Genomic DNA, 17,427 nt, shown 5'->3' with positions numbered 1-17,427 from the left:
AGAAACAGACAGGAAATAGTCGGTTTAAGGTGATTGCACATGAATGATTCACATGAATTTGGTGAATCATGCACCATCGGCTTCATTTCATCCATTACTTGTACAGATGGATAATGAAACTGTTTTTGTCTCCTATGTGGTCTAGGGTTGGGCGATGACCCCAGAATTGGCATTTGAGAATGTGTAAAACATTGTCACAGTGATGGAAGGGGTGTGTGTGTGAGTGTGTGTGTGTGTGTGTGTGTGTGTGTGTGTGGTTTGGGGGGGGGGGGCAAAGTATAGTAAACACTTCTTGCTATGTCTGTACATAAATAAATGTATCATTTGAACAATTAACAATTAAAAATTGCACAACATATACACTATACAGTATATGACCTCTTGAAAGTGGACAGCCAAGAGACGCTATCAAAGTTGTGTGCAAGATCTGCTCCAGTGTAATCTGTGCAAAACAGACAGACCACCAATCTGCATGAACACTTGTGTGGTTCACCATCCAGCGGAATATTAGTAACATCAGTTACCATGTTATTACTGGAGCTCTTAGGATCATATTTGTATAAAACGGTAGTTTCACATAGATTAGTAAATCCTTAATTTTTGCACTCTCTGGCTGACAGTCTTTAATGCAGATGCATTAGTTTTGTACTTTATGTTCACTTCTAGGGGGATCCTCGTAAAGTTTTCATGAAAGCAGGGTCTACAGAATTAGTGTGTTTCTGGCAGTGTGTGGTTGTGTAGCACCACAATGATGGCGTCCCATCGTGATGTCAACCCCAGTTCACACCCTGGAGAGCCTCCTCGTGATAACACTGTGAGAACGTGAAACCATCCTGGCCTCATGCTACATTATGGGTGCATAGAGAGCTAACAGCTGGCCCAATAAGAATGGGATGCCATAGCTAATCCTTCTCATTCCTGTACAAACATAGTCAATTAAATTGTTATCCAATTTTTCTTTTTTTTTTTTTCAGAGGCAACGAATAATCTGTCCTGCTCAGTGACCTAAATAAATAGGCTAAGGGATAATGCTCACAGCCAGCTGGTCATTATTACAAAGTAAACTCTGACTGGGCAATCAGTACTCAGTAATCGGTAGGCTAAAACTTGTTGTACGATATTGACCCACTAGGTGTACTACATGGCTTATTATTGTCGTCACATTAACAGTTTCTCCTTGGGCAATCAAACTGCATTGTTAGCAGTGTAGCAAACTCTGCTTGCTTGTAGCAGGGTGGAGTCACACGCACACACACACACACACACACACAGAGGTATACACACACTGGCACATCAGCAGTGCACATACGTTTGCAGGCACACATACTGTACACACATCACATGCGCGCACACATACAAACACACACACACACACACACACACACACACACACACACACACACACACACACACACAGGTTATATTGACTAAAATGATCACGATCATGATCACTGTTTTCAGTATTATCACAGAATGTTTAAAAGTGTGTTCAATATGTCCAGAAAGCACTGATAGGCCTGCACAAACTGAAATAGTTTTGAAAAATGTGACAGTGTTTATTGTATTACAAAAATATAGGAATAACCTTATCAAAATGGCAGCTTTTAACCAGGGATGCTGGAACTCATTTTCACCTGAGGGTTATCACAGAGGGGGTGCAGAGGGGAACCATTTTTTTTACTGAGTAGATATGATTACATTATTGTGGTGCTTTTTAATGCATTTTAAGGTGGCCTATTGCTATTGGTGAAGGGCATATTTTTGTTCACATTCATAGGCTGACTGCACAAATGAACCTGGTTGAGCTGGGCGTTCTTAATTCATGGTATAATGTTACCGTTACATTGTGTGTTGTTCTTTTAACTTTTTCCTGGGTCCTGTTTAGTTGTATGTCCTTAAAGCTTAACTTACCCATGACTTGGAGTTTGCTATTTCTGTTATTTGGATCCAGTAAGACACCAGTAAGTGTTCAAAATAAAAGTTTAGGCTACGGTATTCTCCTGACAACATGACTGGAATAGATTGAATGTGGACACATAAAAAGACGCAGAGTGGCTACATGATACAGCACAGGTTTTGCAGTGAAAATGAAAATCTTTATCAATAAACATTGATAAAGGTTCCTCAATGTTCATGACAAGTGGTTAGATGGTGCTACAGTATATCAGTCTCATGTAGACCCCTTCAAATATACAGTAGTGTGACCTAAGCATTGCACAGATCAGAGCAGTGGCAGAACAGAAAACTGCATTGGTCTATAGCATTACACTTTAAGTTAAACTTTTACCTGAAGGCATTTTTGGGGGTGGAAAAAGCTTTTCAGTTTTGTGCAGTCTTGTTTTTCGATGCCAAAAACAGGAGGTTTTGAAAAGCTTTTTTGAAAAGACCTTTAAAGTAGGTCCCCTGATGGGTGAGTAACAAAGTCTTTCCCTTGATGTTTTGCCCCCTCCCTCTCCCCACCTCCACCTCCCCTGAAAAAAAGTGCCTGACATGCCATGTTAAATGAGTATGCTGCCATTCTTTCTGACTTGTAGGACAACATCAAAGCAGTAATCAAAGTGTCTTATTTGTGTCATCTGTTTATGTGCAGCCATCATTCGGAAGATAGTTTTCGTTTGACCTCCTGGACTATCAAGGCTTTAATCCCATGAAAACATCTCTGATGTGTCTTCCTGTTGTCCATGTGCTTGTTCGAATTGCCATCATGATGACAGCTGTACCCTGATTCATGGCTGTCTTGAAAAGACATGCCAGAGACCCTTCAGCAGCATAGGACCTCGAGTACATTCAGTGGCATGCCCCACTTTCAGCATCTTCTAGGTCATAACCAGGAAGGCAGATTCCACTCAGGTGGTTGACTCATTACAAAAAAAGTATGTACGGCACATGACTGTATTGACAATAAGTTATGTTGTCGAGACAGTCTGTGATTCTTTGTGGAATGACAAGGCAATGTTGTCTTGCTTTTTAGCAGAAAAAGACAGAGAAAAACAGAGAAATACTTGCTGGTCAAACTACATTATGTCTCAGTCTGGTAGTTGTGTTTTACTGTAATTTCTCAGTGAGAAAGTGAAAGTGGTGAATTCTTTAATTATGCATTATGTAATACCCAACGTAGCTGATTAAATTGCAACATGCCAGGCTTATAGACAGAAGTGACAAATTCCAAGCTCTTGTTTCTCACAGCTGTGTATTAAATTAGTCATGGCTTTTCAGAAAAGCCCACAACAACAGGCCATGTATTCCTCATAGTAAGAGCAAAGGGATCTCCTGATAGCCCGAGTTTCCTCAGCAGTGTTGACGCTATAGAGAAGGAGCTTGCTGAGCTTTGATGGACCACATTTGGAACCATTTATATAATCGTTACTTCATATATTTTATGACCTAGTATTGCAAACATAAATACGAAATGAAGTGCCTTTAAAAAAAGACCTCGGTGACATTTACCATGAGCTTTCCTGACTGCTTGCTATACTTCATCAGGGAAATGCATCTTAACTGATGTAGACTTTGTGCTCTAGGAGAAAAACGTCTTCATCAGCGAGAGTCTATAGTCACTGGAACTGTACAGCTGTCATAAGTGTTTATCCTTGGATCAAAAGATGTGCACATATGGTCAGATGAGTCATCATTCCCACAGAGATGGGTTGTTTATTGAAAATATTCTGCACCATCAAGGAACAGATAGCAAACGGATCACTTCCAAGAGTAAAGGGAAGCGTTTGGTGTCATTGGGCTATACACACACATCTTGCAGGTGACATAAAGGATATCAGAACCTAAGTGGGAATTCAAAATTCAAATATGTTACGGAATTGTTTTATGTATTTTAGGGACAACCTTGAAGATGAGAAGTATTGAATTAGTTATTGATCGTAATGGAAGCCTCTGCTGTTGTTTTGATACATCTAAAGTGTCATATAATTGTTTTTCAGCCATTGCATTTTTCAAGTTCAATGAAATGTAGAGTGAACGGTGGATGTTCTTTAGTGGAAAGACTTTCAGGCAATCAGTGATCTTGTGGCACAATATTGGTGCTGGTTCAGCTGGGTTGACCACATGCCCCTAGCATCTTACTGCATTGTTTGCCTCGACAAAGTTTATCTCAATTCAAGGTGCACTAAATATTGAAATTGGGTGGATACGTTTTTAAAGTGTTACATGAACCTCCTGGATCTACTACACAGGCATTTCAAATGCTGTTTGCTAAAGAATAGGCCTGCAATGCATAGCAGAAGGCTGAGTAATGTCAGTGTTATTGTTGTTGGCAGTGTTGGCAATAAGTAGCAGTTTTTATCTAAATCTGGTTGACATTGCATGAATAACTGTGCCAGTGTCAACTGAACAGAAGGAATATTTGTTTAATTTCAGTGGCTTGAGTGATATGGACATAATAACGAAATTCAGAAATTAAGAGGATTCTGGGGAGAAATCTAATTTATTACATTCTGCAAGAACTCTCTTGGAGGCTGATAAAAAGGACCGTGAAATGTAGAAAATGGGAAAAGAGGACACTCCAGTTCAAAGCTGATGACAGACAGAGGTATTAAATAAATGCAAATAACTCCAGGAATAAGAGGCTTGGTAAATCCGCCTTCATGAATGTTTTTTCCCTTTCAAAAATTGATAAGAAGCGATTGAATTGGTGTACATCGTTGAACCTGCTGAGCTCAGTGCAGAATGAAGTTCCTGGCCCAAGGCCATGCTCTGAGTGTGAGAGAGCGCTACGCCTGTGAAGTTGTGTCTCAGTAGTTCGACAGCGGCCGCTGCATCCTGTGCGCTCGCTCCGTCACAGCTGTCATGCAGGGGCTGCGAGGTGAGGCTCTGCCGCGCTGGCACCCTGACACTCCTCTGCCCATCTCTGCCACTCTGTGATTCTCCCACCACTGACAGACATACATGACGGGCACAGGTGGTGGAGTTGAGGTGCTTACGATTCATTCCCCGCGGCTGGCCACATTTACATGGGAATGAGTTTGCAGGAACCATGCTGGCAGCATGGGTCAGTGGCACTAGGAAGATATATATTTGTTTGTTTTAGGTTACGAGAAGAAATCCTTCCACAGTGCTATTGCTATATGTTACTGATGTGTGTATGTATGTAAATGTATGTTTTTATATTCTGAGAGAATGAACTAGCCCATTGTGATGCCTGGATACTAAGCTTGTGCTAAACTATGGTAAACCTGGTAAATCTGTGGTAAATCCGTCTAAAAAGCTATTGTACAGTTAATTGTTTTGTGTATTTATATCAAAATGCGTCTTCAGATGATAATTATATTAGCTTTTCAGTTCCCAATGCCAAATATGCTTTCGTATAACATCAGGTTTACTGATGGTGGCTCCCACCCAACTTCAATATTATCAAATTTGTAATGCCAAATGCTGCATTTTAATGTGTGTGATTGTAATGCTTAGCCCCTGTGGGAAGTCATTACAAGCTTGGCAAGCAATGACTCAAATACAATATTGTTTGATACCCTAATACACCCAACTATGTTACATGTTGAATTTCCATCATCTATTAATTGGTCAATTTTCCTTTTATCCCAGTTTGTGTGATCTTACTTGGAGATGTTCTTACAGCGTGTGACCTACTTTTCCTTATCAGATGCATTCTCTTGACATCCTGTTAAATTGGACTCAAAAGCAGTGTGTGGAGTAAGACCACACTAATGCTATCAGCGTGTGCTGTGAGCTCATCCTGTGTGTGATTTAACAGTATAATCACAAGGGCTGCAAATACGATCATTTTGTTTTGTTGCAAAAGTTGTCTTTTCAACCATGGAAGTCGTTTTCAGAGACACCTGTGTCCGGCCCTTGACAAAACCAAGGTTGCCAAACGTCTCTGTTGCTCTGAGCAGTATTATATATTTATTTCTCAAAAACTGCCATCCCTGCTTCACTATCAGGGTCACCCGCAAGAGGACTTGAATGAACTGGACTTCCAGATCAGAGAGGGGTGTTGTGTGTTGTGTGAGCTGGGTCATGGCTTTTGAGGATCACTTATTTTGAGGTTTGGGAGTGCCTCGAAGAAGACTGACTCTTGCAGTGAAACATTCTCAGCCGCAAGCATTTAAGCATGCAGTAAGCAATAATAACCTTATAGTGTTGTTCAGGCACAAATTTGACATGAATAGGTCAAATAAGAAAACAACCTACAAACACACAAATACAGTGCAGCTGGACGGACTGGGTCCTAATCAACAATGCCCATGTGCAGATAAGCACAGGCATTTCTCAGCACAATTAAGATATCAAATGTGATATACAAATATAAGCAAACCACCAATAACAAACAAATGCACGCATTTTGTATTGAATACCAATAAAAAACAGGCTGCCTACAAGGGACTCTGTCCCATCACATACAATTGCCATTGAACAATGCCGTCACTGTAATTTGGAATAGCCGTACCTGTGTGCAGACTCAACGGTGTGGTTTGTGGTCCTACAAGATACATCTGACTCCCCTTTTGGAGGCTGCTTTGTATTTCAGTTGGCCAAGGCTACAGCTGGGGAGAATGTCATGAGGTACGACATGGAGCAGTTGGTTGTAGGGCCGGAATCACAATTTGATACAGTATGTACGTTGGTGTTGAAATCACAGTCTGGTTAATTTTCAGCACTGTCTAAGGCTAAGCACTGCTAGTCTAACATTTACTGACATTGGCCCGGTTTCCCAAAATCATTAAGAAGCTCTTAAGTCCTAAGAACTTCTTAGAAGCGTTCTTAGAACATTCTTACAACGCTCCTAAGAAGTTCTCAGCACTTAAGAGCTTCTTAACAATTTTGGGAAACCCGACCATTATTGCTAATGTTCAACCCAAGCAGGAATGGTGTTTTGAAAAGTGTTTTGCCGTTAACTAAAAAACCATATGGTCTCCCACTTAATATGTGGCGGAGCTTGAATTTGAAACATGGTCTGCACTTAAAAAATCCTACTATTGTGTACTTTTAATCCTTTCTTGGTCAACATTGCCAATGTATGCTGATGCCCAACACTGATATGTAGGAGCCCTGTTCTGTTTTCCTGTTTTTCCCTGTCTGCACTTTGTATTGTCTGTATCTGCTCCCCATGGTGCTTCCTGTTGCTCTTTGTTTACTTTATAGTTTTACCATGTGCTTTTGTGTCCTGTTGTATCTCAGCTCATGATCCTTGGTTCTTCCTGATTTCATTGGCCCTGATTATTGGTTCACAGTTTTTACTTGCGTGCTGTTTGTCCCAATTTTCTTAAACCCTCATGTCCCCTCTGTCTTTGTTTGTGTTTGTGCATTTGTGTTCACATGTGGTGTTGCTCATTTCTTGTATTCATGTTTTGTAAGTAGATTCTCATTTTGTTTCAAAGTTTGCAGTTTTGTGCATTTTGGACCCTACAGCTATGCATAACAATATGACGCAAATTGAGAGCAGCACAGCATATTTCACATTCAGTTCACACACTGATAAATGTTATAAGTTCTTTCTAAAACAAATAAAACCTGCAGGACACCTGAAACAGCTTATCAATGACATAACATAGGCAGGTCAATTTAGTATACTGTCTACAAAGACGAATTATGGTAACAAGCTCAGGCACACTTTAATCATTTGTGTTGGCCGTTCGATATAAGCAATTGCTTTGCCCTCAAGGAAAGATTATGGCAAGGAATTAGAGAAAAAGAAGAGATAAGGGTTGTAACTGTTTTCATTAAAGGTTGAGTAAATTGCCTTAAGGTTAACAATGAAGATGCCATTTTAAAAACTTGATCCACTAAAGACGTGAGTTTCACCATGTTTGTGTTTTTGTCTTTCCCTTGTATGTCTCCGTCAGGCATTTTTTTGTATGCCTTTGCATTACAGGCTGGAATATACTTGTGTGAAACAAATGTGTAACATCTAACAAAGAAATGCAAGTAGTGGGAGGCTAAGAACACTGTATGACATTTGTTTTTTTTTTTTTTTTTTTTTATGAGAGAAATAATAACCCTCAAGGTAAAGGGAACTCAGGCTCTAAGCTCCACCTCCTCCATTATTTTCATATGTCAGGACACCTCACCAGCCGTTATCCACACAGTGAAATGACTGTCCTGACACAAAGTGGATCCTGACTGTACATTATCCATTATATGACCTCTCTGACTGAAAAAAAAGTAAAGAAAATAGTTGAAGCAATTCAGGCAAATGTCATGATGTAGACCCCATGCACTGCTAGGTACAAGGTCTTTGGGCAGACAGAGAAGAAAAGGTGACACTGTGCGTTTTCTTTTCACAGGAATTGCATACAGAGAATGCATGGAGAATGGGACCTGGGCTTTCAGAAGTAATTATTCAAATTGTGAGCCAATTTTGGAAGAGAAGGTGGGTGTGCTTTAAATTTGTAAAAAAAATCTTACACTTGACGTGACAAAATGAGACAAAATGAGAAGTCCGTGCCTGTGCAGGATATTACGCTTGAGTCCTGTGACTCTGTGCCAGTGAGGCGTTTGCTCTCTTTGCCAACTGCCAGGTTCAGAACTTAGAGCTCACAGACACACCTCTGTCCTGTTCCTGAACTCAGATTTAATCAGAGGATATTCTGAGGGGACTGGCTCAGATATGCTATTTTGTAAGTCTTATTGTAAGAGGTCACATTTTGAATCAGAATAGCCTGCAGTGCATGGTTTTGAGAGGCTGTGTGCACTGGTGTGATGATATGATTAGAGCACGGCAGCATCCCATACAGCGGCATCCTATAGTTACGCAACTCAAGCTTTTCAGAGTAATTGAAAATTATCAGTAAGAATTGCTCCCTGTATTGGTCATGTGTTGTGACCTTGCTGCGTTAATTGTAAGGAGGCTGACGTAACCTTTCTGTGCCAATGAAAACCATCTATGCCCCAGATGACAAAATTAGACTCAAAGTGATACAACAGCCCAGCATGTCTGAACTGCTGTGGACACATGGTGTACCAGCACACAATGGCCCCAATGCTCTGGCTCTGACCGCCATCTGGGTGGCATGTCTGACTTATAATAACAAAAAATGCATTTATTTCTATTATGAATTATTAACACATGTGATGTAGTATGGAAGAAAATGCAGAAGACTATTCCCAGTGATACGGATTGCATTGCTGTAACAAATATCTTATGTCCCTCTGATGTGGCTCATACAGAGATTACTGCAGAACCAGAGGCCAAATTATCTGACTGGCAAATGTGTTTAATATAATTAGTTTTGGCCTACTTATCACACGATAGCCTGGGATTAAAGCATATTTATAGCATGTGCTCTATTTATAGATTACTTCTTTCCTGAAATGACTGACCGGCACCATCTGAATTTAATCTTAAAGCGCTAGTCATATTGTCGGGTCAAATCAGGAACTGCAGCCCAAGGGAGATGTGCTGTGTAGCACAAAACCACACTGAAACTGTTTTAAGCATGTGTGTATCAGGGAAAAGATTGAACTAAACATTAACTACATCAAATCAACATGGGATTATACTTTAGATAAGTCTTTATTTTAGGGGATTTACAGTTGTTTATCCAATGCAACATAACCAGCATGTACTCTCTAGAGTCAAACAGGGTATGCCTTAAGCACAGGGCTGTACACTGCGAGCAACTCGTCGCAAATGCGAGGAAATATATATTTGTGCTACTTGAAAATATGAAATGGGAGCACAGGTGCGAGTACTGAATTCAACCCTTTTATTCGCATTTTGCTCCTAAAAATCCACACCAAGTAGATCAAAGTATAGGCTAGTACAATTTTCGTGCATCTGTATACAAATTTCATAGATGACAACTCTAACGCTCCTGGCTGGAAACTCACGCTTTCAGCATCAACCTCGCTGTCTCTCTCACACGCAAGAAATGTCACTCCAAAACCATTCTTCTTTTTCTTCAATCTGTTCGTTATCAGTTGGTGACTTTGTAGCGATTAGCCTACCGTTGAAACGGCAAACCATGATAAGAATGTTGACTATATAGCCTACATTTACCGTGTTCATTTCAAATATTATTATTATCACGGTTGATAAACACGGTGTGGAAACCGTGTTAGCTTCACCCCAGCCTGCATTTGACATAGGCCTGGTTGACTTCTATGAGAGAAATCCGACTGATTCTGTTGTCTAAATGATGGATTTAACCACGATTTGGTGTAGGTTACACCTGCTTTAAAAAGGCGGAACATTTTCATTGCAAATGTGCGCATCATATAGCCACTCTGCGTCTTTGTATGGAGGTTACATTCACATTAATTCCATTCCACTAACGTTATCAGGAGAATACCGTAACGTTTTATTTTGAGCTCTGGTTGTCACTCATTGGATATAACAGATATAGCCTACCAAACTCCAAGACGAGTCATGGTAGAGTAAGTTAAGCACCCAGCCAATTAAACATGACCAAGGAAAAAGTGACAACTCACGATGCCATGCCATGGTAGGCTACCTAAATCATAGAAGTTAACGTTACTGGACAGTGGACACTCATCTTTTCTATTAGGCCTACACCAGAAATATTTGTCTTTACCTTTGTTCGTTTTTTGAGCATTTAAGTTATTTAATGAAAACATGATGTATCCTTGAACTATGCTTGACTCTTTTCCTAAAACCGAATGAAACCTAATTATGTTCACGTACATCTTAAAGTGACAGGCACTCAATTAGACCTACACACCACCCCTGTAATACTGAATATTTTAAGCTATAAGTAATTATGCAGATCCTAAAATGCTATAAATTGATAACAAAATGTATGGAGCCGGAACTGAATTCCGGAACGGAATTTCTGAATTCAAAATATGAAATAGAAACAAGACAAGCCATTTTCTGTGTGTGTAGGGTTTGAGCAGAGACTATGATTGCCACTGCTGTGAATGATCTGTATCCTGCTTAAGGCAAGAAGGTTTTCAAGGAAATTTCATAGTGCTCCTAAATTTCTTTCTGTGCTCCTAAACTTTTTCATTTAGGAGCACCTGTGCTCCTAGTGAAAAAGCTTAGCGTACAGCCCTGCTTAAGCATCATTAAGAATGTTATTAAAAATCATATTATCATTGAATAGGTCATTCATTCTTCATGGTCAGCTGGCCTTACATTTAAAACAATCAAAGTTCAAAGTTTTAAATATCGTAATATAGGCTACTGCCATAAAGGAGAACTCGGACCATTTTCAGCATAGGGCCCTGTTGTTCAAGGTTACCAAGTGCTGTCGGTAGAAAAAAAAAACAAAGCCTGTTTTGTTGCTACAGCTCGAGTTATCCTGCAAGTGGCTAACACAGCCAGGCAGTTACAAAGCTTTGTATGCTATTGGGGCAGATTTTAGATTGAGTTTGTGCCTCTTAACAGACTGAAAATATCATTACAAGTGCTGTGCAACATGAAAAGGATACCACAATGCGTGTTTAACTCAGTTATTTTGAAGAAGCAGTATAATCCAGTCTACTCTATTATTTTAGTCCTACCGACAGTACTTGGTGACCTCGAACAACAAGTCATTATCGGAATATGCTGTAAGTCTCAACAGGACGGACCTTGCCATAAAGTAAACACTTAATTATCCCACTTATTAAACGTATATTTGCAAAACCAGAGGAGAAACTTCATACACTTTTGTGGCAGTTATTATAAAGAGTAACAGACCTCCAAATGTTGCAGAGATTAATTCAAGTTAACGGGTCTTTGTGCAGCATTTTGAGAATGTGTATAAAGTTGTAGACTATGTATTCCTGCTTGCGAGCTTTGTCTCACCGTCAGACACATGTATCAACAAGTCAATCTTATACTCCTACAAGTCAGAGACATTAGAGCCTAATGGAGGCTTAGGGATGCCATTGCCAATATAAGATGAATGCAGACCCTATGAGGCATTACTAAAGACACACATTAGTTATGTGAAGACATTTGAGCCTCATTAGCCTCTGTTATCATCCTGAATTGGAGAGGGTGATGTGAATGAATTGTGTGTTTTTTATTAATTAATTGACTCTCCCGTACATGGGATTATAATAAACAACCTCTGGTTTGGTAACGAGTTTGTAGTTCTCTCAGCCTGAATGATTTAGTTTTTTTGCATATTGAGGTGGCAGAGAACCACCTTAAGGGAATCAGAGGAAAAGGATGTAGTTTGTATAACTGTATGTCACCCGTTATGATAAAATCAGTTGGCCTATGTTAAAATCAGACAGACTGTAAATATACAGTATAGAATACGTCTATAAATACAGTGCAGGTTGCATGACACAATCTCTTACCACTTTGTTATAGTTCAGCTGAAGTAATTTGACCTGTGAAACTGCTTTTGGTAGTACAGTATCATCTTGTTTTAAGATGGCCTGTACGATTCTCTAAAGATGGGCTGTTTCAATTACGTTATAGTAAAATATGTCTATCTTGTCCTGTTTTTTTCTACCCTCAGAGAAAATATCCCATGCATTACAAGATTGCTTTAATCATTAACTACCTTGGCCATTGTATATCTGTGGGAGCTTTAGTTGTGGCCTTCGTACTGTTCCTCTGCTTAAGGCAAGTTTACATCTGCTTTTGACATGTTTGTACTGATTCTGGTGGACAATATTATTTCAAGACAAATATCCAACTATGTTATCATTCCCTTATGTAGGATACCCAGTTAGTAAAATAATAATTTCACTCTCTGCATGCTATATTAATTTGCACGTCTTGTACCATATGCATGTGTTCGATGTGTATGCACATTAGTGCTCTTGTTTCTGAGGTATTTACTCATTACACATTGTTTACACTCCAGTGCACCCATTTGGATTAAGGCTGTTGTCCTCCGTGTAGTAATGCATATTCTTAACTCATTTCAGGAATGCAAATCATATGTTGACTCATCATATGTTTATGTGAACGCTCTATGTTCTTTTCATCTCTAACTACAGGAGTATTAGATGCCTTCGTAACATAATCCACTGGAACTTGATCACCACCTTCATATTAAGGAATGTCATGTGGTTTTTACTACAGCTGATTGATCACAATATTCATGAAAGCAATGAGGTAGGATTCCTGTCTGGTACGGTTCTTGATTATAATTGGAATCACGTTTGAATCACGTTCGATGCTGTTGTTAGACTCAGTGCAACCCTTCGCATTGACCACATTTCATACTATATGGATATGCGATGCTGTCACAAATTGGTGCAAAAGTTTGAGTTTCTGCGACTCAACATTGCTTGGCAACCATTCTGATAGAAGAAATATATTTCTTGGGAGAAGAATGAATATCTATGAATAAATTGTTACATTTCTCTTTGCTATGCTTTTATAAATGAAATCTTGCCAGGTATATGTAATAACCATTTAAGAAAAGCAACAACCCTGTCAAGTCTGTAAGTTACAGTGATTTTTTAACAGCTGAGGGGGAATTTAGGCATTCCCCTTGGTGTCGTGCCAACAACACCCCTTAGCTGTTCTAAAGTAAACAAACAAAGAAAGAATAACATACGTCCTTCTGGGGCTGATTGCTTAAGTAGGCTAAGTTGTTTGTATTTGTTACTCTGCACTGGAATTGATCTTCTCACATCACCTCTACCTTAACACTGTTACCCTCAAGATTATAATAGCACAATCAATGCTTGCTAGTCGATAATGATTTGCCTTGTTTGTCACGCCAGTGAAATGTATTTCAAAGGTGTGTCTGGTATCGTGTTTTATCAAAACAGTACAGAACAGAAATGTATCATTTATATAAATCTATCGCTATTTTTTTCCTTACAGCCATGGTGCCGCCTTATAACAACAATCTATAACTACTTTGTGGTGACCAATTTCTTCTGGATGTTTGTGGAAGGCTGCTACCTCCACACTGCCATAGTGATGACTTACTCCACAGATAAGCTCAGGAAGTGGGTGTTCCTGTTTATTGGATGGTGTAAGTAGGCAGCGTTTTTTCACATTTGTTTGTCATTGCTATGTTTAATTGCCCCCCCCCCCCCCCCCCCCCACACACACACACACTCACACTTACCCACTTATGCAGACACAGACACCCACACACACACACACACACACTCTCTCTCTCTCTCTCTCTCTCTCTCTCTCTCTCTCTCTCTCTCTCTCTCACACACACACACTCACACACACACACACACACACACACACACACACACACACACACACACACACACACACACATCCATAAAGCTGTAGTGATGCAGCCAATCAAAAGAAATGTCATTGCCCGGGGATCTCCATTACAGTGATGAGGCTGTCTACAGCTCATTGTTTCATGTTGGAGCGAGGGGGAGGCAGGGTCCACTCAGGGTCACTGGAAAGCGTTGCCCACTGCACACTAAATGGAATAATTACACTGAAGAGTCGTTCCATTACCAACCCTAAGGAATTAGTTGTAACGTTGGTACCTTTAAATTAATTATATGAATTGTTGCATTTTTTTCAGTTAAATGCAGTAAATAGTGCTGCTTAATTGCCATTGAGATCAGTGAACCTGGAATTGCAAGTGCTTGATAAAACAAAAGTCATGTGAATTGTGATGCATGGGTCATAATAATTATAATAATAGCATAAAAGCTTTGGTTTATCGCCCTCCATGGTACTCATATACAGCAGTTTGTGCAACAGAGAGTGACTGAATGCTCTTCAGAACTGACAGTGTAGCTGTCCTGAAAGATGGCCTTATAAAGTGACATAGTTTGGAAAAACATCATGAAATACGGTGTTGTGGAATGAAAGCATAGTGCATAAATGAGTATTTAAAATAACTGCATGTTGAAAAAAGATCTCATAATAATGTGTTGATTATGTAATACTGTATGTAATTTCTTGATGACCCTTATAAGATGTGTCTGAAGTTGGGTTCCATACACAAGTCACCAACAGTGAAATGTGAATTCAGTGCCTGGCATTTCTGAAAGCAGTAGCACTCATGCCTTGCCATAGAGGCAGTTTAGCGCTCTGAATTGATTATAGATGTTAGTGAATCAACTCCAAGCTATATTGTAAATGAAAATACATACACAGTATATTTTCCTCTGGTAGCTCTCTGTCTGTGACTGTGACTGTGGTTTAGAGACCACATCTCAGAGTAGTATTGGCTTCTGTGTGTGTGTGTGTGTGTGTGTGTGTGTGTGTGTGTGTGTGTGTGTGTGTGTGTGTGTGTGTGTGTGTGTGTGTGTGTGTGTGTGTGTGTGTGTGTGTGTGTGTGTGTGTGTGTGTGTGTGTGTGTGTGTGTGTGGCTTTTTTTATGTGCACATCTGAGGTTGTAGCTACAGCCACGAAGCCACAGATGCCCATATCCCTCAGTCCCATGCATTATAGATGTCCATTTCCAGCAAATGTGTTCAGGGGAAGTTAAGACTCTTGTGTTGTCAGTCATCATGCCAAAGGACTTCTCTATAGAAGTTGAAAGCAGTCATGTAGCTAAACAGCCCTATACTGTACCTACACTATGCAGTCAGCTGTCACAGATGCCCCCCACATCTCCAGCATTACAGTGCTTAAGAGAAAAAAATACATATAGGTCAGAGTGGATTGAGTCATCTGTGTGCTATTGGACAGGACTGACTGTCCACCTTTAAGGAGTGTGTGTGTGTGTGTGTGTGTGTGTGTGTGTGTGTGCACGTGCGTGTGTGTGCATGTGTGTTATGGAGTAGTTCTAAGAAATCTTAGAGAGCAGGAAAAGATTCGATCTGTTTCGAATAGCACTTGTTGCCTTGCTCCCCTGTTAGATATCTTAATCGACACCATTTTTTTTCTTACTGTTTTCCCCTGTGCCCATAAATATCATTGAGCATTCCAGTATCCACAGTGTTTTAATATTAAAGCGATTATATTAGGACAATTATATTTTTCCATCATCAGGATAATGTGTTCAAAGTTATGGGTCACTGAAAGTGCATGTTTGAACTAGATCAGTGCAACACACACACACACACACACACACACACACACACACACACACACGCTCTCTCTCTCTCTCTCTCTCTCTCTCTCTCTCTCTCTCACACACACACACACACACACACACACACACACACACACACACACACACACACACACACACACACACACACTTAATTTGCTTATCCTACATGTAATGAAATATTTCCACCACATTACCTGATGCAGAAATGGAACATCTGTGTCAGTCCAGAGATAATCCTGGGATTAAGTGAACTTTCACCATCCACTGTTGTGAATGGGGCATGAAGGTCACAGACCGCTGGGGTTGAATTACATGTGTGGATAAATCCTCTCAGTTCAGGTGTCTCTCACTCACCTTCTCTTCCCTTGTTTAGCTCTGATTTAATTACTTTTCTGCATTAGCGCATGTCTACTGATTTGCAATCAATGGTTTTGTATTTAAACAGAAGGGCTTTAAAGACTCAACTGAAACACAGTTGTGTGAGGCCACTTAGACTCGACTCAGTGAACAACCACAGCTTTCTTGGCAGGGCTTACGTACTCAACACATCCCCTAGGCTCAGGGGCATTTTTGTTTTTTTTGAAAGTGCCATGTTTACAGCATTCATAGTTGTTTGCCGTCCAGAAAGATGTGCTGTAGATATTTCCCCCCATCTAACTTGCTTTAACAGTGGTGCTATTTTCCTCAGCTCCCTACTCGTTATAGTTTGCCTGAGATAAGTCACGCAAGGGTAAACAGTGGGCAGCTACAGCCACTATATTTGTAAGACAGACAAACCCCTTATCTAAGCTAATATGAACATGATACAAACTAGCAAAATATCCAGAGGAAATACATGTTTTGAACCTGACAGATTTTATACAGAACTGCAGTGACATTTGAGCAGAGGGAAAAAACAACTCGTCGCATAAAGGGGGAAAAAAGCATAAAAATTGGTGGGTCATAAAGATTGATGGTTAAGGTAAGGTATTGCTTATCCGTTTATAATGTATGGCATATTTGTTGGTCACATACATGTTTATTTCGGGAAATATCAGGTTCAGCCAGTCATTTTTTAAGCACAGGGCTTTTTTGAATAGATATTGAATATCAAACAATTCCTCATGTGAATGTTTTGTGTTGATAGGGTCTGACAGTTGACTTTTGAAAAGGCTTGACTGTAGTGTAAAATGTGAGCACGGCCCCAAAATTGGGAATGATTATGGCGTTAAAGGTTTCGTTGATCCTCTTTAATACATTGCCTTTTTTTCTTGACTTGTCAAAGTGAAATAATCATTTGCCCCCCTCCAGCCCAGGGCCCGGGACTTCTGGCATCAGAACCACCAGGCTTAGCTTTAGCAAGACTCAATGGGGAAAGGCTAAGCTAATACAGTCAGCCACATAGGAGCGAATGATTAGAGCTTACTCAGCGTGATCAAAGGGGACTTAATCACACACTCAGCACACACAGCCGCTCCTCAGCCCAAGGGTTCGGTGGATTTCCTCAGCCTGCCTCTCCACTCCTACACTGCTGCTAGCATGCTTTCAGGCCTCGGGGCTAAGGACA

The 17,427-nt window shown here is 40.1% G+C and overlaps 1 protein-coding gene across 1 annotated transcript in view; it reads left to right on the top strand.

Annotated features, from left to right (window-relative positions):
• LOC134072908 (corticotropin-releasing factor receptor 2) overlaps positions 1 to 17,427 on the top strand; it is a 57,017-nt gene that overhangs the window by 16,171 nt on the left and 23,419 nt on the right. The window contains exons 4-7 of the mRNA XM_062529795.1: positions 8,256 to 8,341; positions 12,390 to 12,496; positions 12,877 to 12,994; positions 13,715 to 13,868. Of these exons, the coding sequence (XP_062385779.1) occupies positions 8,256 to 8,341; positions 12,390 to 12,496; positions 12,877 to 12,994; positions 13,715 to 13,868 (465 nt within the window). The remainder of the gene's footprint in view (positions 1 to 8,255; positions 8,342 to 12,389; positions 12,497 to 12,876; positions 12,995 to 13,714; positions 13,869 to 17,427) is intronic.

This window comes from Sardina pilchardus, chromosome 2 (assembly GCF_963854185.1).
Source record: "Sardina pilchardus chromosome 2, fSarPil1.1, whole genome shotgun sequence".
Taxonomy (NCBI): domain Eukaryota; kingdom Metazoa; phylum Chordata; class Actinopteri; order Clupeiformes; family Clupeidae; genus Sardina; species Sardina pilchardus.
Note: the sequence above shows the minus strand (reverse complement) of the source record. Positions and strands in the feature narration are given on the sequence as shown.